General features: G+C 28.2%; 1 protein-coding gene across 2 annotated transcripts; it reads left to right on the top strand.

Moving 5' to 3' along the window:
• Positions 1–1,561: 1,561 nt before the first annotated feature.
• Positions 1,562–20,680, top strand: LOC129975842 (acyl-CoA Delta-9 desaturase-like). Of its 2 annotated transcripts, none has more exons than XM_056089083.1 (5): positions 1,562–1,685; positions 14,138–14,319; positions 18,405–18,535; positions 18,620–18,825; positions 20,189–20,680. In XM_056089083.1, exons 2-5 carry the CDS (start codon positions 14,139–14,141, stop codon positions 20,628–20,630), a joined length of 960 nt encoding a protein of 319 aa, XP_055945058.1. In that variant the 5' UTR covers positions 1,562–1,685; position 14,138; the 3' UTR covers positions 20,631–20,680. The 2 variants fall into 2 exon arrangements, with proteins under 2 accessions (XP_055945058.1, XP_055945057.1); XM_056089082.1 differs by having other exon boundaries at positions 1,635–1,740.
• Positions 20,681–25,644: the final 4,964 nt, after the last annotated feature.

Below are 25,644 nucleotides of genomic sequence, written 5' to 3'. Positions count from 1 at the left end.
GATAACTTAAATGTTCTAACACCATCTCATTTTATAATTAGAGATGTAATTAATAGTCCACTTGAGACACTGGAAGTGTCTACACTTTCATTAAGGAAGCGCTGGGATATTGTCCAAAAAATGAAATGAAATTTTTGGAAAAGATGGCATATCGATTATTTGAGCTCGTTACAAAATAGGAGAAAATGGAAAAATTGTTATCCAAACATTAAAATCGGTGATATTGCAATTATTAAAGAAGACAATATTCCCCCAGCAACATGGCCTCTTGGTAAGGTTGTAGCTATACATCCTGGTAAGGATGGGGCCATAAGAGTAGCTACATTAAAAACTTTGAAAGGGCTTTTTAAAAGGCCTATAGTTAAACTGTGTATCTTACCTGTGCATCAAGAATGACTTCTTGATGGGTGGGAGTATGTTTATGTGATTTTATTATTTATAATATTTTGTTTTTATTTAATTACTTTATTTGTATTTTCTATTCTTTGTATATTTATTCATACAGTAAAGATTAATACTGAACATAGATGGCGTAGTATGCTCTAACCCATATGTATGTTTGGAATGTGGGGGAGGCGCACATAAGCTTTTTTTGTAAATACTTCTCCCTGAGAGTTGGTGTGAAACTGGTGCAAGTAGGCACCGCTCGCTCTTTTGTTAGCGGCAAAAAGAAGTATTCGTTCGCTCTTTGTTAGCGGCAATTTCTACTTTAATTGTATATAGTATTATGTGTTACCTTGTATATGTGTAGTCATCGTCCATATGTGTTGTTATATGTGTGTTAGTGCAAAATAAATAAGAAAAGAGACAAGAAGGCATCTTTCCTTGGCTTAAATACACACAACCAGCAGCTACATATTTAAAATATTTTCTTCGTATTTTATAAATTTTCTTAAATGATAAAGAATAGGACAAAGAAAATATAGCTTGGAAATATAGTTTTCTTTAAAAATGTCGCAACTCTAGGTGAAAAATAAGTTGAAAGATTTCATCAGAATGTAAAAACAATGGGAGATGAATTCCTGGACATATCATGTAATGTTACGAATCTGCAAAGAATTTGTAGCTAAGGAAACTCAAGAAAGAGAAACAAAATAATCCCTGGAAGAAACAAAAAATAACTGAGAGTTAACAATAAACAATGAGTTTTTACTTGAATTTCCGAATTCCTAATTTTAAGCAATTGAATATTTACCGAAATATTGTGGAATTTTTTTATTATAATTAATTAAAAGGCTTATAAAATTCGCTTTATAAAAGCCCTATTTGAACACCTTACCATTGGCTTACTTTTATGAGTAAACGCAAATGATGCTTTTGCCATACCTTACAAAAAGAAATTATGTTCAAAAACTAATGCCTCGTTTATTTCAAGCGCATGAAACATATAGAAAAAAAATAATTGGCACAAAAATATGTCTTAGCCTATGTTATTAATACAGATTGAAATTCTTACGAAAGTCATAAAGAAAAGTACTACCACCTGCTTATATGATAAATCTTATTACTTCCTTATTGTGAGAAGTCATCATACAAATTTTTGGAAACGTTTGATTGGCCCAAAAGTAGTGACGTTAGTGAGTGGTAAATGTTGCAAACGATCTTTGTTTTCACTTGAAGTAGCTAAAGAGAATACTTCGAAACATACAGCAAGCTCGGATGGTACAAGGACACCGAAAATAAGAGTATGTTATTTCACAATTTATTCGAAAAAACATTGAATTTTCTTACTAATAAAAAGTAAGTAATGTCTTTTTAATTATAAAATGTTTACTTTAAGATCTTTTTGTATAAAAGTATTCTACAAATTAAAATTAAAGTAAAAAGCAAACGAGCAACAGAACACGAGAATTAAAATTAAAGTAAAAGTATTAAAGCGAAAGAATACGAGCAATCATGAAGTAAAATAGAATTTAACTTACATAATTTAAAATCATCTTATTATTTTATATAGAAAAATAATATAAATGTGACTATTAAATTACTTTTTTCAAAAAAATTACCACAGCTATTACATTTTTTTTTAAATTTTAGGACAGTGTAAAAACACTTTTTATGTCATATTTCCGAAATTATTTGCTGAAAACTGTTAAAATTTCGTATAATTTATAATTAATTCCAATTATTTCAACTAATTCCTTCCGAAAATTATATTTTTACTGCTTAATATATTATTTCTGGGGAATTTAACAAATCCAGATAGAACAAAATATCGTTATAATGATTACAGACTGACAGACAGTTCATTTTGAGCTGCTAATTATGAATAAACACATTTTCTTTGTTTAATTTTAATCTTAATTACCGTTGAAAATTTTGATAAACTTTTTTTTAAGTTCGGAATTTTCTTGCCATATTGAAAAGCTGTTGCGCACATTTTAGAGACTTTCATCTCGATATACTATATTTTGATAAATTTCGAGTAAATCAGATCTGAATGTGAGGTCGCCAATGTCTAAAGAGATCAATACTAAATTCTTAAGATCTTTATTTAAAAGGAGCATGGATTTCATCTAAATTTACTACATATCTTAATTAAGAAGTCATGTATATAACATCTTAAAACAAGAGATATTAAGTAAAATTTACAGCTCAATTGCTGCTGGCAAAATAAGCTCTTCACCAATGGTGTGAGAGTTTTTACTGACTATTTTATATGAAATTTTGTAAGATGCAATTAAAGCTCTTTTATTCACAAAGTTTCTTTAAAAAGTAATTTTTGCTTTTTATATGATTTTAATTTTAATTCTAAGAATTATCTGCGTTTGTTGTACTTACTCACTATGAAGCGTTTCCAAATGTCGTCGTTTAAGTTTATTAGGTTTTATGCTGTCTGCGGCCAACATTTTTGAGCAAATTATACATGGGCCTTTCTTCATTTACTTCAGTACTGATAAACCCAAAATTTAAATATTCTTGAGAAAGTTTTTTTGGTTTTATTTTCGGAACCACGCTCGTCTGTGTATTTGTTGGTGCTTGACTGTCGTCTCTTTCTCGCTTACTTCCGCATAAAAATTTATCCACGAGTCTGCATAAATCTACTGCGGTGAATATTTAATAATGCAATTAACACGAAAGCATATAACATACACATTCATGATAGATTCGATAGCGATAGAAAGATCGACTCGAATGAGACTGGCAAAAATTGAAACTTGCGTTATCGAACATTTTCCTTCTTTCTATGTGAAAACATTTGCTCTGCGCCTGCTCGAGACGGCATCGGTCGTGTGGATTCCCTTCCACAAAAATTGCTAATTTTTCCACTTTTGTTTAGTCATACTTCTGTTTTATTTCTTTTATTATTCAAAAAAATGTATTCCCATTTTCTAAATTTAGCTCACCCCGTCAAAGTTAACTTTCATTAACGGATTTTTCTACTTTCATATTGTTTTAACGTTATCTCCCTGTTTGGCTTTCATTTCAAATGTAATATTTAAATTTTCCCCACTTTCATTGGCTTCATCTGTTTACCATCCGCTTGGTAAAATGCCAAATGTGGTTTCTCGCCATTGTTGGCTTGCTTTTATTCTTGTTTTGGCATTCAGTTAAAAATAATTTAAAAACAAAATAAAATATACTCAATATGCATTTTCGTTGTATACATTTTATTGTAAGCGGGAGGTGCGAGGAAAATTATGATTGAAAAATGGGCCGCAAATACTGAAAGGTTGAGAAACGCTGTGTTAAGCAGTTTAAAATTATATGAATTTAATATAAATCAACTGGTGGAAACAACGGAAACTTTAAATTTATATTCTTGTCTATTGCGTTTTTGTTTACATACTATTTGTTAAAATAGTAAGGCATTCATCAAAATTGAAGCAGGTGCAGGGGATTCCCAATGATTATTTTAAATATATATTTTGTATGGCTGTGTTTTAAATTGGGTGCATGATATATATCAATTTTAAAATAATAAATGAAGAAACAACACATTGAAAACATTTTGTGTGTGTCTAACAATAAGGAAAATTAATATTAGCAGCAGAAAAAAAAGGTATTCCCAGTTTTGTGAATTGTGTTATGAGGTACCAGAAAATAAATTGTGAAAATTTGTATAGTTAAAAAATTTGAATTTTTCAAAAAGTAATATATATATATATATATTACAGCAAATAAACATTCTTTGGGAAGATAATTATAAATTGTTAAGTTATATAAAATTTATTTATAATTCCGAACATAAAATTAAAAAAAATATATTTACATGGTTCCCTATAGTTTTATATTTGCAGCGTTACCAAGAATAGAAAGAAAGTCATACCCAAATTTGTGTAATGTGTTTTGCGGTACTTAAATTGCATATTTTAAAAATTTGGGGATATTAAAAAGTAAAAAAAATGATAATAACTATATTCCATATTCATTTCTAGAGTTTCTATTTTATTATCGAAAAAAATGACAGTTAAAAAATCAATTTTTCATAAAATAAATATATTCTTTACCTGGGATTTTTGCAGCTTTACAGCGTATGTAAAACCAAGCTACCATTTCCAAGTTTCTATTCATTTAAACTAAAAGTACAACGACTTCGAAAAATATCCGAGTCCCGTCCCTTGTTTACTGTTCTTTTTACTTTAGAGATATTATCTGTATTTCCTAAGGTATATTCTGTCGTTTATAGTATACTTGAGTTATTGAATATGTTCAAAGGATATTATCATAGTGTTTATTTTCAGGATAATTTAGAATATGTAAGAAATCAACGAATTTTTTCTCTTAACTTAGTGGCCAATTATAGACTTTTATGTTTAGATTCTTGATCAGAAAGTTGTGTTTGAACAATTAGAAACACAACTAGTGAAAACAAATTCTTAGTTCCTCCCTTCTAAAAATCCCCAAGTGCGTAAGAGTTTCTGCCTGCATGAAATGACAGGCAAGCTTTAATTTGAAGCTTTCAGAGGAGATGAGATCCATAAAATTTCTGTTGAAGGATGTGTCAGAATGTGCTTGATTTCTTGTCTAGGAGATAATCTTTATAATACGAACATGGATATACATATTTCTGTAATACGAAGATGATGCTCTATCCAAATTTATGCCTTCATTGTAAACTACTAAACTACTCACGGAACAGTCTTTGGAAATATTGAAGTCCCTAAAGTGATTGGGGGGGCATGCGTCGACCTATGATCGTGAGAAAATAATAAAAGCAAGAAAATTCAATCAGACAATCAATTGCTTTTAAAAACACCAAGTGCTATCAAGTGCCAAGTATAAATAAAAAGTTTTACGCCTTATATTTTATCCTAATGCTTCTCAAAGTATTGGCATAAGTATCGAAATGAGTGTTGTATAGCTCAACTAATATTTTAACTTGTTGAGGTATCGAATGTTATTAATAATATCGAGAAAATAAAGTTGATGTGCCACTAAATAAAATAATGTAATTAATAGATTAATTTAGAATGGAGAATAAAGAAAAAAAATGGAGTGAAATTAAATAAAGAACTGATACTAGCAATAACAAAGACAATTTATTCCAATGTAAGAAGGAGCCTTGTCACAGAAGGAATTACAGGATAATATAAATCTAATGTGAGAGCTTACCAAACTTTATGTATTATCAATAAAAACTCAATGGTTAATTAAGGAAGAACTGCTGCAGGAGGAGGAAGGATAAAGGAGGTAGAAGCGATTTAAGATTTCTTAATCAAAAAGGGGTGTTTCTTGTTCAAAACGTACTGTTCTACATAATGTATGTCTCGAAAGAGGTCAAAAAATTTATTTCATTATTGGCAATGTTCAAAACAGTGATCTCCATCTGCTGTTTCATATCATGCAGAAGCCCAATCTGGTTATACCAATCACATGATAGAGATTTGTTATTTGACAGAAAGATATGAACATGGTGGCAACAGATAAATCTCTACTATCAACAACGGATTAAAAAAATTAATAACTTATGCAACATGAATTTGATGAATTTGATTGCTAATAAGTATGGATGTTTCTTTGATGGAATTTCCAAATATTTTTAATGAAATTGATACTTGCTGAAATCCAATTAAAATATTATATAAGTCTTTATTTTAGTAGCTTCATCATAAGTTGCTTCCACACTTTTGGAAGGCTGTCATATAACGCATACGACCTTATAATGATTTCTGAATTTAGTTGAAATAGAGAATGTAATATAAACAATGAATATCTTACAAATTTATCATTTGGGATGAATGTTCGATATCAAACTAAAAGGCTTTCGTAGCTCTTGATCGAGCTATGCGTGATGTCCAAATTAGCAGCATAATTAAGGCAGAAATTTGACTTCCGTGAAGAGATGCAGGCGATAAAATGCACGCATTAAAGAATCAGAATTTCTTCAATATCCCCAAAGAAAAACATTAATTGCTAACAAGCAAATCCATGCATTCGATGAAAATATTTCTAAAAGTTTCGCAAAATGACTGTGTAATGAGGGTGGCAGAAGAGCACACTAAATTGACAGCAGCATGAAAGTTTAGTTTTTATTGCATCTGAATTTTGTATTCCAGTAATCTTTTCCAGAATTTAATTTTTGAAATTTTTCGTAATTTCAGTCCTTTTGTCTATCTTATAGAATTTTTTAATAGAACAATAAATAAAAAATAAATCCATACTCATTGAATATAAGAATTGGCCCATTTATTATATTCCACAGAAATTTGAAACAACCAAAGTTATACCGAAAAGATAATATTTGGTTCCAGCAAATGTATCTCCAAGAAATTCAAACAAGTATTCTTCCAGGTTATTTGCATATAAGAGTCAAGTACAAAGAGCGTTAATTCTTCCCATTCTTCTTATCCTAAAAGATACGTTATTAGACTTTGCAGTTGTTTCAATTTATAGTTGTCCCTTCTTTCAAAACAACAGTTAATAAAACTTCAGGGTAATCTTCTAAAGTCTCAGGAATGACCTAGAATTTTCAACTTTCTTGCATTACCTATTATTATGTTGTGTTTGTTCTAAAGAAAATTTCAAACATAAAACAAAATAAACATAAATTCGTGCAAACTTCAAAAAATCATAATAAAAAAAGTAATGCTCGAAAAAAATTGCGGTTTGTGGGAATATGCTCAGAGAGCCTTTGGATTTTGTTATTTCCATTAAAAGAAGTGCATTTAGAAAATAACTGATAGATGGCGCTCAATTAAATTATTATTATTCTAAGAAGGAAATATATATATATATATATATATATATATATATATATATATATATATATATATATATATATATATTTCCTTTTCAGAATAATAATAATTTAATATGATGCATTAGATTTAATTGTGAAATTATTTATAATCTATTACTGTAAACAAAATCTATTACTGTAACAAGTTAAGATATTATTTCTTATGTATAATCAAGGTTCCGTTTTGAATTACATCAATAAAAATACTTTTCTGGTGGGGTTATTTTTAAGTTGCTTGCAGTATTCTTTGTAAGTTAATTCTATGTATAGAATATCTTGCAGTGCATTAAAATATGACATTTGAATATATGCCTTTTTATTGCAACAAAGAAAAAGCTCCTTAATTGCCACACTGCTTTTGTTATACCTTTGTAGTAATTTATATGTAAATGACGAATTAAATTATTTTTCATCCGAAACAGAAGTTAATTCTAAACTAATTTCAGTACATTTTCAAAACCCAAACCTTTGCTTTCTTTTAATCTAAATTATTCCAATATATTGGGAGTTGGTTACTTCCGAAAATTATTAATTTTGGCTTTCCTCGTGTGTTATTTCTGCCAGTTCTGTACAAAGCTGAGGGATTTCCGTTTCTTTCTATCTGCCGTAAACACTGCTTAATTTAAACTTTTAATCCCTTTGGGAAGATAAAAATGTATAAGAGATATGTAAGCAAATAAAGATCTTAAATTTAATAAAATATATGAAATTAGACACGGTAAAGTTAGTAATATGTCACGTTTCTTCCGCCCGTTATTTGTCACTTCCTGTCTCCAAAGTTTACATTTGCACTAGAGTATGAATGAAAATAATTTATAATGAATTTTCTTTATTCAGAACATACATGTGTGTTAACCTATACTCATTCTAACTCTCTTATGATTGTTTATAAATAAATCTTTAAAATATTCTGAATAGTAAATGTATTCGTTCAAAAGAAATATTTTTTATCAGTATTTCGAATAAACATTATTTTATATTCACAGCCATAACCAATATTTGCGATTACAGTACCTTTTTCTTGGAGAAAGCCGAGTAACATCTATCGTAGAAAGTATGAAAAAAATTTCGAAGCGATCACTCTCGTTGGTATTTTTTAACAATAAATTGGAGATTGTGATAGCTTTCTTTCTAATGCAGAAATAAAGACTTGTCAAAATTTTGTTTATTAATGTTAAAGGAAACAATTTTTAACCTCAGGTTCTCGTGGTTTGTTTAACTCAAAGTTAAAATACTGTTACTGAAATCGTCATGTATTGATTATTTTTCTATAATTGACATATATCTGATGATATTAAATACTAGTTGTTGAATATTAGCCCCCCCCGTAACTGCAGACGGGAATCAGAATGGCTCAGCGTTGTTCATTAGCTTTGATTATTACGTGGTATTTTGTCCTTGAAGGTAATCAGCTCCTCAGTACCTTCAAGTTGCTCTTTATGCAATATGCTGGCAAAAGTCTAAGTATGAACACGTGTGTATAACCGAATAATTCTTTTCATTTTTATTTTTATTTATGGTGTCATTCACTCCATGTCTATGAAACTGCTTTTAATTTGAATAATGCAAAAAAAAAAAAAAAAAAAAAAAAGAAAGAATTATTTTTGAAATAATATTTTAAAATATGATGTTCTTCTTTTTGTTTGTTAAATTCTAACAGTTATTAACATTAGTGTAATTTCGAAATATCTAAATAAAGTAAATATTCATTAAAGATTGTTTAGTTTTTTTCTTATAACATCTAACATTTTTAATATTAATATTTTTAATAATTTTGGTAACTACATGATTTCCGGAATATATTCTGTTTCCAAAATAAATTACAATTCTGTTTACAAAAGACAAAAAAAGTCAAATTACTTTGGAGTCATTTTGACTCCATGTCTCTGGGCGTGTGAGGAAATTCATCTCTCCAATTACGGATTACCAGCAATATTGCTTTTAAAATTTTCAAAATTCGTATGCTGCAAAAGTAATTATAATCTTTTAAATTTTATTTCATATAATTTTAAACTTTCTCACATTTCCTGCTCATAATGTATAATTATGATAGCAATAATAATCACGTCAGATCTTCTTTTGGCGCTCATTCTTAAACTACTCAGAAACGATATATATTCTAAGAACAAGGATGTGAATTGACACGACTTTCTAAATGATGCAAGGGTCTCTAAGCGGAAATTAATCAGCAAATAAAATATTGTACAGTATATGATTCGCAACTGCCGAATCGGCACACCTGTGTCTGCCATCATTATTGAGAAATGTTTTGAAGAGGAAATAAAATACTACTTACAATGGAAAGAAACCAGGTGGTTAAATTTCAATGGAAGTTTTATGCACAAGTTAACATAGATTGAATATTGTAAAAGATTCTAGGTAAGTTAATGAGTTAAAATCGTCGGCATCATATCTAGTAAAAATTTATACTATTTACAATCAGATAACTAAAATACAATCATCTGATTGTTGCAAACTACGCCTTTTAATTTATCTCAGAACAGATATAAAAATAAATTGAAAATATCTAAACACTTTTTAACCCATCGACGAAATTAATAAATGAATGAATGTTAAATTTGCCTTGATGAAGATGCTCTCGGTTTCAATTTCCCAGAGACGTTAAATTTCAAAACAAATCTTTACTATAAATTAAGGCTTCACATTGAAGGCAGCAGGCGGTCAAAAGTTAGCAGATATTAACATATTTTCACGGAATAGTGTAATTCAAAGGATTTCGGAATTTATGCACAGAACTTCAAAAATCTTACAATAATCTTTTAATTTGTACTTTTACTGATCTAATGGTACTAATATATACTTGAACCTTTAAACTTTGAATTTTGCTATTGCAAAGTTTTGTTTGATGTATACCTGATTCTCCAAATAAAAGGTAATTATTCTAAACTTCCAAACTAAAAGGTAACCAATTTCATTGTTAATTATAATAAACCCATTTTATTTTGGAAATTATTCTATCGAATTTCAATCTTGCTGAATTTGTTTGGAAATCAGTTATATCTAAATGGAATTGCTGATAATTGTCTTTATAATAAATGTGGAAATAAATTCTTCAATCATTGCCAGATTACTAATATTATTTCCGAATAAGAAGAAAAATTATTTGACTAAAGTTTGGAAATGATGGATGTCCTGTTCATTTCATATATAAATAAATTATTTTGCTTTTAGGGTATAAAGTTTGGACATAAGAGAAACCGTTTCGTAAACTCGATGCCAATATCACTAAAATAGCTTCCTATTTATAAAATAAATCTCTATAAAATAAATCCGAAATAAATCTCCAATCTAAAAAAAAATAATAATAATCTCCAAATTTAATAGGTGTTTATAAAAATATTATTTTCTATTTAAATATTTTTAGTATTTAAAATGTTTAATGTTATCCAAATTTAATATTCAAACTATGCTGTTATGTATAAACATGCACACTAGGGTTAAAACGATTCCACACGGAAGCTAAAAATAAATTAGCATGATTTCTTCTCCTTGCTTTATATCTTCTTTATTGATACGTGCTTAGTATGAATTTATAATAAATGTCTTCTTTATTATAAAAACCGGAAATTTTTTTAATTGAAATATTTAAAATTCATAGCGAAGAGTCATGAAAAAATGTTTCTATTCACAGTATGCAAATTTATTTGACGTTTCCTGCAACTGATTCTCACTAAATTTTCGATATTGGACCATACCTCAGAGTCACCAAAACATGACAACAGTTGTTGTTTCATTCTACCTTACAGCTGATTGTCTTAAAATTGTGGTTCCGGAAACTTTTAACGAGTTAAAAATTTAATTATGAAAGATTGTTTTTCTGTGTAAACAATGCTTGTAAAACTTAATAAATCTAAGTCATGAAGAAAATATTGAAAAGTATCTTCCGCGTCAAACTTTTGAGGACAGATAACTCTCCAAACTAAACCACTTTCCTGAAAATAATATCACTTTTAAGTTTCAAAATAATGTTCGAGTAAAGATACTTTAAGTCGTTCCATAATTCAGTACTCAGAATTATGGAATCAGCAAAGGGAAGATGGAAATCTCTAAATGCATGAAACACTGGTCTGAACATTTAAATACTTTAAAACAGCTTGATCTGCAGCATTGAAAAATACGCCGAAATTTTATATTTACGCGCAACATTATTCTATAAATCTAAATTTACAATGCTATAGTAAAGATCACCAAATTCTGTTGAATAAATAAGAGATAATTCCAATATTATTTGAATAATTAATAAGTATGATAATTTTTTAAAATTTTACTGTTAATTTCTTTTTTAGAAATAGTGCAACGTTCCTCCATCACGTTATAAAAAAGAAACTGTTTCAAAAACTTTCACATTGAGGCCTCTGATATCAAATTTAAAAAAAAAAATTGCTCCACAATTTCAAAGAGCTAACTATGGAGCTAGAATAAATTTTAGAGTATAAAAAAAAACTTGGAGATAAAATGTAATTGAATGAGTTTGTTTCAATCATCTGCTTATTTTAACTTATGGAAGTTTAAAATTAAAAAAAATCTAAAAGTAAAATTTTTATTTATTTAGAAAAAAAACCCTTTTATATATAATATTTTATTTAAAAATTGTTTTTTGCCCCAGTCGTGTCCTCTTGGTTTTTAAGTCTCAGGAAAGGAAATATATCAAAAGTTTATTTTAAATTAGATAAAATTATTTTCTTAAAGAGTTATAGCTTGTTACGAAATAGCCAAGAATTATCAAAAAAGATTTTTTTTATTAAATCATGCAAAATAGGATGGAAATGTTAATTTTATAATTTTGATGACAGATAAGAAAATTAGTGTGTGTGTTTTTTCCATATTTCTGAGCATCCGGATGGTAATATTGAGGAATGAGGTAATATGAGGTCTTTTTGAAGGAATGTAAACTTGATGTTATTTGTGTAATAGATTACGGAAACGAGTGAATGTAATATATTGGGATAGCTTGATAATTTGCAATCACTATAATTTTATTACTGTAAATAATGTATCTAATTTTATATCATTATATTTTAGTTGTAATAAATATTTGAAAATTCAGTCTGTAATTTAAGCATCACTGAACCATATTTGCAATAACATCATTCAGGTGATCATTATTCATTTGTTGTTGGCATATTGAGAATTGAACGATTGTTTTTATGAGAATGGAATTAAAAAATATAGTCAAATATTTGTAATCAAGCTATGTTTGTTTATATAATTATGATGAAAACATTAAAGAAATTTCATTAAACTATGTAATGAAACTAAGTGCAGACACTTCGGACTCAGAAAAGTAGTTATTTATTGGTTGTTGGCATATTGAGAATTGAACGTTTATTTTTATGAGAATGGAATTAAAAAATATTATCAAAAATTTGTAATCAAGCTATGTTTGTTTATATAATTATGATGAAGACATTAAAGAAATTTCATTAAACTATGTAATGAAACTAGGTGCAGACACTTCGGAGTCAGAAAAGTGGTTACTTTCACGTTATAAATTAATGAAAATATTGAATAATATACAATTTTATTTTTGCATAAGATTTCTCGAATGTTCATTATGGGTATCAAACAAAAACTCGAATTTCCACATTGCATTCATTTGATAAAAACAGACCTGATGTTTAATAATCTTAAAAATATTGACTAAAATTATGATTTTTCTTAACTTAATAATCTGTTTAACAGAAGTTTTTGAATTGATAAAACTTATGTTAAAATCTTATATGATTATTAACAATTTAATTATTTAAAATACACCTTATTCTAGTGTACCGAATCACATGTCATTCCTTATTAGGTTGATAGTTGTTGAATTTGGGTTGTTATTAAATCTTGGAAATTATCATATCGTAATTAAAAAGATTTTTAATACTTTGGGTTTGAAATCCCCACTAAGTTTTAAATCATTTTCATTCGATGAAAAACTTCACATTGGAGAAGAGGAAGGTATTCCGAATCTGAACTTTCAGAATGTTAATGTATATTTTTATATCGTAAATTTATTGCATATAAGAAAAGATTTTATACTTATAAAACTTTTTCAGAAAAAATACAATATAAATAAAGTTTAATAAATATTAATTGGAGCGATATCTTTATATCTTTATTTATTTATTTATTTATTTAGCGATATCTTTATTTATTTAATTTATCTTAGAAGGCAACTGAAACTCAATACGCTGGAATTCCGATATTTCTCTGAATTTTATTTTGGAGTTTTTATATTTCCTATATTTTTTCGAAATTATCAAAACAACATGCTATGTTTTGTCTATATTCTATTAAATGTCACTAATTTCAATAGCTCATATTTTCCCAAATATTCAAAATGTTTGTTGCAAATTTTAACATAATATTGTGGTCTCATACTATCTCGTATATTGTAAGTTTCGTATATTTTCGCTAAAAATTCTGTATTTTCTATAAAAGATGCTTACAAAAATATCGGGATTTTTTTAAAAATTCTATTGCTCTTAATATCCATGCTACATCAATAAAAGCACATGTGAAAATTTAACATCCGAAACAAAGCCATTAATAGAAGTTTTAAGTCATTATTAGCTTTCTTTGAAACATAACAAGGTCAAATAATTTTCGTTAGGTGTTTTAACCTTTTAGGAATCATGATCGTTTAAATTTCTGAAGTTTCCTTGAAGTTGTACCACGAGAATCATCGCGAAAATTAATTTTTCTGTTATAATGAACTTGGTTGCTTTTGAAATAGTAACTAAATTCTTTTGGGAACTTACCGATTACAAAACTCACTACAAATATGCATGAAATGATTAGGAATCTACCTGGAATTTAATTTTGGAATCTTCCAAGTTTAATTTTTTTTATATTAATCTATCTGCTTTCACTTGATAAATATTATGACAAAATCAAACGTATGCATATTATAAAATTCATTCCTTTTAAGGTGAAATGTTTTTCTTCCAGAATGGCTGCCCAGAGTTCGACTGTCGTGAAAGAAGCAGTTTTACAGCAAAAATCCGAAACACCAGAATACAAAGTCAAGATAATCTGGTTCAATGTAATATTTTTCATTTTTCTTCATACAGGCTTCCTTTATGCGCTTTACTTGAGTTTCACGTCAGCCTGTTGGAAAACTTCTCTGTTCGGTAAGTATTTGATTGTAATATAATGCGCTTAGCATAAATTCAATCATGAAATTATCAGTTTATCTGGACACATTGCTTGGTTTGCACATTAATCCCATGATTTTTAATTCACCTCTTTTGACTTGGTATGTAAAAATCCCAAAATTAAAAACTTTGAAACAAAATTCCAATTTCAGCTCATTGACAACTAGTTCCAACTTTCTTAATATAGGTATTGTTGATGGTAGCATTAATCGGGTTTGCTGTCAGATTCTTTTAAGACGTCGGAATAATAGTAAAAGACATTAAAATAGCTTTATTAAAACATAGATAATTCAGAAATTTATTATTTAGTGTTGGCAACAGAACAGAACATCAACACATTTTCTCTTGTTACATCGTTTCGATAAATTTCATTTAAATATTCTACTTATTAGAAATAGTTTCTATTCCTAATCATAGGTAAGTTGCACTTTTCGACTATTGACAAATATGTAACACCTTTTAAACGTGATCCTGCTACTTTCTTCTATTAATTCATTTAATGCACAGTGAATTTCAAAATGGCTAAAGGAAAACATGCAGGCATTTCGAATGAAAATGATGGTAAGTATGATGTATTGTGCATGCAAACTGTAGTCTCACTGCAATGATTTAAAGACCATCATTTGATAAGAAATTTAGATAAATCTTTATATTAAAACTAAGCGTTTGTATTGAATAAATTTCGGGTATCTAATTGCTCAGCATGATTGATGCTTCATAGAAGGTTTAGATTTGTAATTTTTCAAATGCATTGGATTTTACTCAAAGAAATTAAAAAATCTAATGACATTTAATTTATTATTTGCATTAAACTTTAAAAAAATAATTTATTCCTGATAATTGAGATTTGAAATAATATCCAAATGAATTTGTGTCAATACATTTCAATCAAACAAAATCTTTTTTATCTAAATTTTTATTATTTCAAATTATAAAGTAACGTTAAGGATATGAGATATATTTGTGTAAGTCCAAATATTTTATGTCCTTTAAATTTTTCTAACCTTTCAAACAGATAATTAATTATAAATATCAAAATATATATTTGCATGCAGGAATTTGAAACTTTGCAATATACGAATAGGTCACGTTTTCTACGATTCTAACAATAAATTTGAATTAATTTTTCCTCATATTTGATCTGAAATAATGAAAAAGTACAATGAAACCAGAAAATATAATGACTTAGTATCGTATTTGATAATCTTTTAGTTAAAATAAATTATTCAATTTCTTCAGCTTATTCTCCATTTGTGTACACTCCCAATTCAATAGGAGTACATTTTCGATGTTCTTATAAATTTTTATATCAATACAAATCAACAGTTGTTTGTTATGGAACCTTATACAACACGGGGATGCGAGAAAAATCAAATGTGTATTTTCATGTTGTCATTGAGTGAAAAACTTGTGATTAATACATACATGGATAACAAATGATGAGTTACTTAGATCTGATATCACTAAAAGCAATTAAATATTCGAATAAATGGAGAATTTCACTGATAAATATTTTTTTTTATGTTTTATTCCCATGTTTCTTTTTCTGTTATGGTATAAAAAATTGCAACGAGTATTGTTACATAAAAAAAGTTATTTTAAAAATATAGAAAATAAAGGAATATTTTGAATTTGATAGGTAATACCTTTCTTTCATTCGAATGACCTAAAAGTTTTGACTATTTAAAAGCATATTATTTAACAGCCTGTATAAAAGTCTGATTTAAAACCTGTTTAGAAAAAATTTTACTGGCAAAAATCTACATCGACAGTTTTTCACATCTCTACGATGCTTCCCAAATTTCATTTAAACTGTTCTTGGGGCCACTTCTTCTCCGGTCTAAATGCCTTCTTGAAGCATTGACGTTATTTCTTTCTCAATGAAATTTCAAATTTCTATATTATGCCTGTGATCATTGTGGATCCTTAAAACTTGTTACAACTATATTTTTTAAATTTATGAAAATTCCTAAAATATTGCTTTTTTATTAATTGCTTTTTATTTATTTTGAAAATCCTTTTTAAAATATGCTCGATTGGGGAATATTTTTAAACATAAAAGTAATGCTTTTCCTTATTATGGACACCTGTTGCAACAGGTTTATACTATAAATTCAAAAAATATGAGATTAAAATTAAAAATGAAGAAACTATGAAGACAGAATCTAAGAAACAGAGAATTCCTATATTTCGTCCAAAAATTTAGATGCCTTCCCATGATCGGAAATAATATCATAATTGAGAATGATTTTCCTTCTGTTTTTGTATGTACAATTGCAAAATTTGTGCATTTAAGCAAGTCGGAAAATATAAACGAGACCCTTTGCACATCATCTCTTTATATAATTTCCTCGTCCTTTTAAGAACTCAGACAAAATCTGGCATATATATTTAATTGCACACAGATGGTTTGACATTTAAATTTTCTACGTTTCCGTAAAGAAGTGAAATTGCGGTAAAACGGTATAATGTTCATCCCCCATAATTTTATAACATATTATCACTCAAAATTTATCTGAATGCCGTCATTAAGATAAAAAATCAACTGTTTCATGCATTTACCTTCATTTTTGTATCATGTATTGCTGATTGGACATTTTCACTTTTGCTTTTTAACGCAGAAAAAGGAACTTTAATTACACATTTGTTTACAATTAAAAATCGGCTTATAAAATTGTTATAATTTCTTTAAATATTTACCTAATTTTGTTTATGTTTTGTCACTCTCACATTTATAAAACGCTCAATTGTCTAATCGCGTGTTTTAAAAGGCTATCTTTTTATCTTTAATTTGTAGAGAAAATTTAATTTCTAGATCGTAATTTCTTTGTCGTTAATTATAATCAAAGCCATTTAAAGTTTTATTAATTCTGTTATTCATGTGATTAATTTTTTTGGTAACATGTTTGTAAAAAATTATATGGTTAGTACTTGGTTTTTGTCTTGATTCAAAATTTTAAAATGTATTAAATCTCGTATAAAACTAAGAAAATTAAAATGTATGCTTAATTTTTTTACTATATCAAACAATTTTTGCTGCTCCTTAAAAAAATGAGCTAAGGCAGCAACAAAATTTATTGAGTAAAAATTTTCTTTACATGTTTATCACTTATATGCAACTATTATATATTTAACCATGTCGGCTTTGAAGATGCACATTTAAAACCTGTCAATGCAAGACTCGTTTTAGATAAAAATTATCTGACTGTAATTCTTTTTACCACTCTATAAATCACATATTATTTACTTGGTAACTGTTATTGTCATATCATCAAATTTAATTTTGATTCTATATGACTTTTGTGTGTCAATATCCCCTTTGAAAGAATTAAGACGAAATATCTTGTAAGGTATTTTAGAAATTATTTATCTCAAAAACCTACGTCCAACGTGATTCAAATAACCACCCTTGCAGGCAATAGTAAAAAAATCATCTTGCATTTCCTACAATTCTCTTATTTTAAATAATTAACTGCTAGATTCTCGATGTTGTCAGTTTTCACTTCTTTTTGCTTTCGCAGGCACGATTCATAATAATGACAAACCTCTTAAAATTGAACGCATCACTTCTGCTATTTTCTCATGGCAGATATAGAAACTCTATTCATTTCATGATGTGTGTTCTAGAATGGAAACTCTAAATATGTTCTAGAGTGATGCTGAGATGTGGGAACAATACATGGTTCTCTCTAGGTTAATTGATATAAAATATGAATTAGATGGGAGGAGCAATCTCGGATATTTTCCTTATCTTAAATTAGATCAAAAGCACGAATTCCTTTCCAAGAAATTTCTCGCACACTTTCATTATATTCTAAGCTAACTCGATCGAACTGAACTTCAAAATTGCTCTCGATAGAATATCAAGAACACTTTGAAAAGTATTAAGTGTCAAAGATCCTGTAACGATACAAACTCTTAGCAGATTCATATTTTGGTTTAAGCCTAAATACCAAGATTTACTAAGAATAGAAGCCTTAAACTTTTAAGACACATCTTTTCTACTGAAATGAGCGTACATGAATTTGTTTCCTTTTTCAATAGTTTCATATCTGTTGCAGCTTTCATTTATGCACATCTTGGTGGATTGGGTATTGCAGCAGGAACACACAGGCTTTGGTCTCATAGATCATATAAAGCAAAGTTGCCACTAAGAATTCTACTCTGCTGTTTTCTTAGTATTGCGGCCCAAGTAAGTTTTTGTAACTTATAACCATTTTAAATGAGTTTCTGATATATTAGCATAATATTTATTATAAAACCAATTACTTCGTAGAAAGACATCTACAAATGGTGTAGAGATCATCGGGTTCATCACAATTTCACTGAGACCAATGCAGATCCACATAATATCAAGCGTGGTTTCTTCTTTGCTCATATAGGATGGTTGATGTGTAAAAAGCACCCGGATGTAGTAGAGAAAGGAAAAACTATTTACCTTGATGATTTATTGGCTGATCCAGTTGTTAGATTTCACAGAAGGCAAGATTTTTTTTTATTTGTATCATTGACATAAATCTTTCTATTAAAACTATAATTTATATTTGACAGCAGCTCAGAATTATTTTTGTTGTACACCAGAGAAGAACTCAGTGAGCATTGATTTGGCGATCTTACAACTTGTGAACATCAGAGCAGGGATTTTTAGTTGAGAATTACTAAAATTATTTAAAAATTAAAGCCTAATTATTTTTTTAATTAGCAGTATTCATGTCAAGAGATTTTCATAAGTTAACGATTATTAAAAATAAACTCTCTTAAGGTGGCTGTCTTTCTAATTTTATAAATTGGATATTAAAAATGAATTAAGAAAAGACAGCATCCAATCTTCAAATTCCAAATTATTAACTAAAATGCTGTTAGACACACAGTATCATAATATCAAATTGCAATCAAATTATGGTTTGGTGCACGATGAAAATTATTCTAGTCACATACGGAAGTTTGCCGCTCCACAGATATTTAGAAAAATTAAAAATTCGCTAAATAAAAATAGTGATAGGACAAACTTCATATTCCTCGAAATAGACTTTCTCGGATTTTGGTAGTTTATAGGCGTGTAGACAAACGAAATGCAGTAATAGATAAATATAGACTAAACTCACAGAAATATTCAAGAAATAGAATGTAATATAATTTCACATTCAGTTCTTTTACACAGCAAATTTAAAAAGAATATATAAATTATAACACGAAGTCACAATTTCATCAAGATGGAACCACTCCACAAATCGAAAAAAATCTATTTTTATTATTCACCACGATTGAGATTAATTATCAGGAAAGATTATTATCATAATAACAAATTTATGTACCTTTATTTATTTTAGAACTGACATATGTATTTTTCGAAATTTCGATTAATTATTTTGGCGAAAGGTTAACATTTAAGTGAATAGTCCTTTTATTTTCATATCTATTCTCAGGCATTGTCCAAAATGTTAAATCATTTCAAAGTTTCTCGATTTTCTGGCAGTTAATAAAATACTCACTCAGTTTGCAAAGAAATGCAGATTAGTATTTCTAAAAGCGTTAACTCATTCAGCCATATTTTTTTTCTCGAAACAATAAAAAGAAACCTATTTTGGGAATGATGCATCTAATTTTTCAGTGAACAAGAAGCTAGTTTAATAAAATCTTCGAAACATTATTACAAAGTCTCTTCGCCTCTTGTTTAAAAGAAATACCACAAAATTTACTTTATTCATAATAAGATGACTTCATTTTCATAATATTGTTGAGAGATTCATGACTCATCCATAAATTGTTTAAAGGAAGTAAGGTTATGTAACATTTTTAAATGCCACTTTCCTGCTATTATTTTAAACATAATGTTATTTTGCAGGTTTTATTTACTTATGGCTCTGTTTTTTGCTACCATCTTACCAACTATAATACCTATGTGGTGTTGGAATGAATCTATGCGGAATTCATTCTTTATCGCTTTTGTGGCGCAACACTGCTACCTTCAGAATGGGATTTTTCTAGTGAATAGCGTTGCCCACACATATGGTGACCAATCTTATGATAAGTACATTGAAGCCAGAGATAATATTCTTATTGCTTTCATGGGTTGGGGAGAAGGCTGGCACAACTACCACCATGTCTTCCCATGGGACTATTCTTCAAGTGAATGGGGCTATAAATTAAACTTTGCAAAAGCATTCATAGATTTCATGGCATGGATTGGGCAAGCTTATGATCTGAGATCTGCTCATCCTCAGATGATTAAGAATAGAAAATTGAAGTCTGGAGATGGCACAAGAATGGAAAAAGGAGACGAGTGAGAAAAGTAATTATTCTGCTCCGAAGAAATTCTTTTTTTTTTATTTTCTCTCCAAAACTTACTCACAGAGTACTAACTCCGACTATACCTTCTTAACTCCAAATCATTATGTTTAGTTTGTGATAATGTATTGGTAAAAGTAATTGGCTTTTTTATCCAAATTATAAAATGTAAAGTCTTCTCAGAGATTTTGGTTGAAAATGTATTTTCTATACTTTCAATAAAATTTTTTAAAAAATGTGAATCCTTCTATTCTGCAAGTTTGGTCTTAAGCAGCGTTCACATGAGGTCAACTATTGCACGCAGTACAAGGCCAAACCTACTTCAGGAACACCACGACACCCGAAAGGGGCATTGGTAAATAATTGTACCATCGGGACAACTATTTACCATTGTCCCGTTCAGGCCACGTGATATTCTTGAAGTAGGAGTGACCTTCTACTGCTCGCATTAGTTGGCCTGCTTTATACTTGGCCACAATGGTAAGTAATTTATTTCCAAGTTAGAGTTTAGTATCTGAAGTAATCGCAATTGGTACATTAAGAAATCAATTTTAAATGTATGGTTTCCAATACTATGTTTGCAATCTTTTTTTACATCAGCAGGATGCTTTCAAGCATGTGTTACATCAGAATATTTAGATTGATTTTTAATGCAACTTTTGTGGAACTAAAATTTCAAGCAGTCAGACCTCCATGTAATTTTTAGCTATAGCTTAGCTATTCAAAGTTGCTCCCTTTACCGAAATAGTTTTTTCTTTACTTAAACTAGAATAAAGTTCATTTAAATTGTACTTTGAATTTAATATTCAGGTAAAACTTACTTCAAGTGTATCAAATTAAATTTAGCATGAAATTCCATTTCAAATTATTATTTTTGTGCTTTCAATGTTCGGTGATGCTTTTTAGATAAAAGTTGAGATATATATTCAGTTATAATCCTATTTGGAAGAAATTAAACATTTGTGTATGCCAAAACCTTCATTAAAAATGTTTTTTGTTATTATGTAACACGTTATTTGAAAGTAAATGAGCTTCAGAAATTCTGGATATCTAAACAAATCAAAAGATTGAAATCAGAAATGATGAACCCCCAATTTTCTCATAACTGGAGTAAATATGATTTAAAATTAATAACATCGATTATAAAAACCTAATCTACTGCATAGCAACCTTTTACAGGTGTAAATCATCTTTTTCCAAATAGATATCTGCTCAGATTAACTAAATTCGTGGTTTCGGCCACACTTGTTCCTCGGTACCTTAGATAGGTTCTTTTTACCACTCCCATACATATATAATTACTTGGAAAATGCAGATCTGCTTTCTATTGAGGAATTGGTTGCATTTTTTAATAAATCTAGAAAGTGTCGCACTTTTCTATAGAAGACCAAGGTACTATAGAATTTCTAAGAGGACATGATGCCGTTTATCAACCTTTGAATCTAGAAATTATGGAACTGCCTATATAGTGAAGAAATACATAAAAAGATAGACTTATTAAAAAGCGATAAAATTAATTTTTTTAATCGATTAATGATAAAACATTAAAGGTTGTTAGGTTTAGCCAATCATAGAATGAAAAAAATAAATTGTTCTAAAAATTAAAAAAATTGTCTAAAGTGTACGTTTTTTAAAAAAAAATTTAGGTATAGAAAAAAAGTGCATACGATTTAAACTATCTAATTAATAAATTGTAATTCTTTGGAAAATTTTGAGAGCGATTATTACGAAATTAAGAAGGAAAAATTCGTTATCCTTGAGTTATTTCAATTATGAGAAGTCTGGAATGTAAAGATTTAAATCAAGTTTTATTCCTTTAGATAAAGTTTTCTAGCAATTTAAATATATTTTCTTTGTGTAAATGAAAATATAAATATTCTAACGAAAACAAGACTAAAAAATTGCAATATTTTCTTAATTAACATTCTTTGACTTAATATATCATATACTCAAGAATTTAGAATTTTTTAAAGATATTTATGGTATATTTTTAACATTTATTGTGCTTCTCTGCAAGTCACTCATTTCGTGACTACGAGGACAATAGAATCGCCTTTCTTTTAGGATTGTCTACACATCTTCCCCTATTATTAATTTTTTGAAGTCTTTTACATCATCCAGTTTTCAATATTAATGAAAAATACACATCTTAAATTTGTATTTCTAATTATTAATTCCTTATTAAGCATTGAATACGAATTTTTTTTAAAAATTTAGATTGCGAGAAATCTTTTCACATGTCAAAAAAAAAAAATAATTTTTAAATTCGATAAACATTATTTTTCTATGCTGCATCAAATTACTGAAATCTTTAAAATATTTTATTCTATATAAATTAAATACAATTAATATAAGTGTGCATATATCTACTTTTAAGTTAAACAAGAAAATGGATAAAAGAGATCCAGCTGTTTAGAGGGTTAATTCTAATGTCACAGTATTTCCGTGTTAAAACTTTTAGTTTTGAACTCGTCAGTGTTTTAAAGCTTCGCGTGACAAAGAATTAATTAAAATTCAATTATTGCATCTATTGATCTAACTAATAATTGGTTTAGTATTTACAATCATTGTTTTTAATTTATTTTCGAAAGGGTTTTAAAATACTGGAAGTACAACATTTCTTCATTTTTTTGACTGCTTGGATATCTTGAACAATTTCAGGAATTGCAATGAACTGGTGGAAAGATCTGGGTGTTGCATGCTCATGTCCTTACGCTAATTTGTTACAAAAGTTTGGAAAAGAGGTGTCAGTTCAAGTGCCGTTCTTCTCATTTGATCACAGCTCAAAATTACGATGTGTGTTCTAAACTAATTATAATATTGCTGGAAACGGGACATCAATTTGTGAAAACTAAACCAAATGACGAAAGGCCAACATTTTACTTTATACTTTTATGACGAAACATTGATAGAATTTTATCCTATGATCGAAGTATCATCATATTACAACTAGAATATTAAGGAATGCGAGTCGCATGCTCATGTTTTAATATTAATTCACTGTGCATCTTCAAAATTCATTTTAATATTCTTTTATATTATTCATTACTAGCCGTCTTTGACAATCAGCCGGTTCGCCAATCTTAATTCTCGTTAAAATTTTAATAATTAAATATTTTATGTAATTCCTACTTTAATAGCTCCTTCATTAAAATATTTTAAAACTTCAAATTTCAATTCATTCATAATATTATAAAGGGCTTCAGTCATAACGTAATCTTTATCTCTCTAATTTTCTGTTAGCTCCGGTAGAATTTATGCTTTAAATTAAAGTGGAAATGATTAATCTGCAATTAATATAATATTTTTTACTGAAACAAAGCATTTTTTTTTGTAATATGATTACTGAAAACAAGAGTCACTGAGCATTTAAACCTTATGGGCACTAAAGAATATCTTACTTAATTTATGTAATATCTCAAGAATTTGTCAACAAAAAATTTTCAGATTCATCATGAGCAGGTCCATTAATTAACAATGTTTAATTTTAAATGCATCAAACACTAAGAAAATAAACAGAATCGTTTAAAATCATCGGTCGAAAACAGGTTAAAAAAATTACTTAAAAACAATGAACTTAAAACTAACATAAATACAATTTAATTATAAAAGCATACAACTAATCTAAAAATAATTTAAATCAAGTCACATCCGTTGATAATACTTGTCAACAATAAGAACACAATGCGCATGCGTGAATTTTCAACACCAGTTATGGTAACGCAAATGCGTGAATTTTTCTACGCCAGTTGGCGTAACACTATGCAGATTAGAAATTTTTAATTTCCTTTATTCTGTTTTATTTTAATTCAAAAGTACTTCAGAATTGATCTGAAAGATCAATTAATTGACAACGTTTAATTTTAAATGCATCAAACACTAAAAAAATAAACAGAATCGTTTGAAATAATCGGCCGAAAAATGTTAAGCCTAAGCCTCATTAGCGTGGGGGAAAAATGCTGAAGCCTTACTCATTTGGCGGTGGGGAAATGAAGATTTTTTTGGCAGGAAAGTTATTTTTTAATTAATAATTAAAAATTTTTAAAAAAAGGGACCTCAGGTGCACATTCTAGACCTTCAAGGTATACACGTGCCAAATTTGGTAGCTGTAATAAAATGGTCTTTTCTGTAGAGCGCCAACACACACACACACACACATTGAGCTTTATATAAGTATAGATTTATAATATTCTTTTTTATATATATGACTGGAATCTATAAGTTAGAATTCTTTTATAATAAAAAAGGAACCAAAGCGAGATGATTGTTATTTTTTCTAATTGTTACTAGATTGTTGATAATGCAATCTGTAAAACGTAGTGATTCTTCCTAATTTCGATAGTTACTTAGGAAACCCATGAAATCACCCATTTACATTTAATCCAGTTTTTAAAATTGTATTTGCGTGAAAAATTTAACTTTTTAAATGAAAAAGAAAATTCGAAATTTACGTTGACTGACCTGTTTAGTAGAATAAAATGAAAGATAAAATATAATTATAATTAACTAATTATATCATGCAACTTTAGGGCAAAATCTTTGACATGGTATCAAAAATTATCAGACGAAAGGGGATAATTAGTTGTCGTTTAGATAAACTAATTTGATTTTATAACTAAAGGAAAAGGACTTTTGCCTAATTTTTGCGTAAATAAAGCATCCATGGAAAGCATAATGGATCAATATAGCATTTTTGGTCAGCAATCGCCATCTACAGGACTAACTTATAAATTAAATATTAATTATTTAATTTCATATCGGTAGAGAGCGTTTTCATAAGATTTTCTTAAAACTAATTAACGAAATACCAGAAAGAATTAAATCAATAATGCATTTATGGTTAGGTGACGCAATCTACAGACCAAAACTATAAATTTAGAACAAATTATTTCATTTCATTTCAGTAGATGGCGATTTTAGCAAGATTCTGTTTTATATAATAACGAAATACCACAAAGAACGATACCAAAAACGCATTTCTGGTTATCTGTCACCATTTACAGGAAATAATTA

Source organism: Argiope bruennichi, chromosome 7 (genome assembly GCF_947563725.1).
Source record: "Argiope bruennichi chromosome 7, qqArgBrue1.1, whole genome shotgun sequence".
Lineage (NCBI taxonomy): Eukaryota > Metazoa > Arthropoda > Arachnida > Araneae > Araneidae > Argiope > Argiope bruennichi.
This window is presented reverse-complemented; position numbering and strand designations above follow the sequence as displayed.

Bases quoted from the DNA above. Each gene is read 5' to 3' on its own strand.
- LOC129975842 (XM_056089082.1), top strand. From the start codon at position 1,688: ATGTTATTTCACAATTTATTCGAAAAAACATTGAATTTTCTTACTAAT. The intron at 1,741-14,137 runs GTAAGTAATGTC...TTTTTCTTCCAG, and splicing joins AATTTTCTTACTAATAAAAA to AATGGCTGCCCAGAGTTCGA. The intron at 18,826-20,188 runs GCAAGATTTTTT...GTTATTTTGCAG, and splicing joins GTTGTTAGATTTCACAGAAG to GTTTTATTTACTTATGGCTC.